Source organism: Lottia gigantea (genome assembly GCF_000327385.1).
Source record: "Lottia gigantea unplaced genomic scaffold LOTGIsca_81, whole genome shotgun sequence".
In the NCBI taxonomy this organism is placed as follows: Eukaryota; Metazoa; Mollusca; class Gastropoda; family Lottiidae; genus Lottia; species Lottia gigantea.
Genome location: NW_008710694.1, coordinates 270,792 through 272,583, shown reverse-complemented (window position 1 = coordinate 272,583; position 1,792 = coordinate 270,792). Strand labels below are relative to the sequence as shown.

Below are 1,792 nucleotides of genomic sequence, written 5' to 3'. Positions count from 1 at the left end.
TTTCCGCATATTGAATAATTTAAGATAATTATTTCCAATGATACAATGGCTTGAGTCGAGATATCATTTAATTTACTAAGAAGGTCATTCCAAAATGGTTGTAAATCATTATATTAAAAACAGAAGTGTTTTATAGAATCATATTGATCACAAGCATCACAGTTAGGCGATTTTTTATATTTGATTCTATATAAATACGAGTTGGTTGCTATTAGTTTATGCATAATTTTAAATTGGAAATGTCTTAGTTTTGGATCATTTGTAAGTTTGAATGTATATTTTAATGCTTTTAGGTTATTGTTACGAAAATTAGTCCATTTACCTAAAGGTGAATCAATGTTTTTCAATTTTCTTATTTCTATATACGACTCATGACTTATTTTAGTAAAATTTAATAACTTAAGTTGTTTGAACTATACTTGTTGAGTCTCTTCTAATATGACATGTTTTTATTTTTGCTATTAATCCATATAACTTAGTAAATTCTGTTTTTAGGCTTGTTTTAGTTATAAAATTTTCGAAATTCAAATATTGGCCATTTTCATCTAGTAAATCATAAACTTGGTTGATACCCTTTTTATTCCATGATTTATAAAATATCATATTATTGTTTATTTTAATGTTTGAATTGAACCATAAGATTTGTATCATAATTTATTTCGGACCATGCCAGTAACACTTCCTTCAGAAATTCATTTTTCATATTTATTGATAAAATATCTTTTTTTATTTAAGTTTAAATTAAATAGATTCATATCTGGATCAAGTTTAAGAATTTCAACTATTTCATTTTTCCTTGTTTCCATTTTTTTTTTATGTTAAATGTTTTGATTCCCGAATTTGTGCACGACCTATGGCGCAATTTTAGTTACGATTTTTTTTGTCTTTTCTTACCCAATTCGGACAGTTCGGAAATTCGGAATTTTACACCCACCGTTCCCAGGGCATTAACGATGCAAATTGCACTACAGTCGTCTGCTAAAATAATAAATAATAGGACATAGCGGATGGGAGCAAGTAATATATCCGGAGAACAGTAGAACATGCAGGACAAAGTTATACTATTCGTCGGTAGAAGGGGATAGATGGTGGGGGTGAATGGAATGACGAATTCTAGTAATTGTTCGATTCATTGATTTTTCTTACAGATTTAGGAGCATTCACTAGTCTGGGTGCTACAGATATGTATGATGAAGATGTGTGGGAATGGTTTAATGGTGTACCGATTGACAGATCACATTTCGCACCCGATGACCCCAATAACTACGAAAATACTGACCACTGCTTGTTCTTTCATACCGCTCTGAACGATTACAAATGTGATATCTTGAAGTTTGGATTTATCTGTCAAATTCCAACTATTCAAACTTACCTTCCCTCAGCTGGGACTGTTTAGACACAACTATTTATCGATGTGGCTGTACAGACAAGTTTCAAAAATATACCGCAGTCATGGGACACAAATCAATGGTTATAGTTACGCTACACTTACGCACTTATGCGAAAGCCGGAGTGATCTTTGTTTGATTGACACAGAGTAAAACTCAAAAGCTAAGAACTCATTTAACACAATAATGATAAACTCTGTATTTGACATGGGTCCGAATTAGTTCTTATACACTTAGGATATGGTCTTGTCTACCATTCAGTCAATGGGAAACAATTTGATTTGTAGAATATTTTTAGCATTAGCTTCGGTTTAAATTCAACTCCCTCTAAATATTTCAAATTACAGCCTGTAAAAAGAAAAGATCTTTATAATATTTCATTATATTATGCAGTCGTTTAAATA

At 30.9% G+C, this 1,792-nt stretch overlaps 1 protein-coding gene across 1 annotated transcript in view; it reads left to right on the top strand.

Moving 5' to 3' along the window:
• LOTGIDRAFT_168978 (hypothetical protein) overlaps positions 1-1,396 on the top strand; it is a gene marked incomplete at both ends in the record, with an annotated part of 2,314 nt that extends 918 nt beyond the window's left edge. Inside the window, one exon of the mRNA XM_009067276.1 lies at positions 1,149-1,396. Coding sequence (XP_009065524.1) covers positions 1,149-1,396 — 248 coding nt within the window. The remainder of the gene's footprint in view (positions 1-1,148) is intronic.
• Positions 1,397-1,792: the final 396 nt, after the last annotated feature.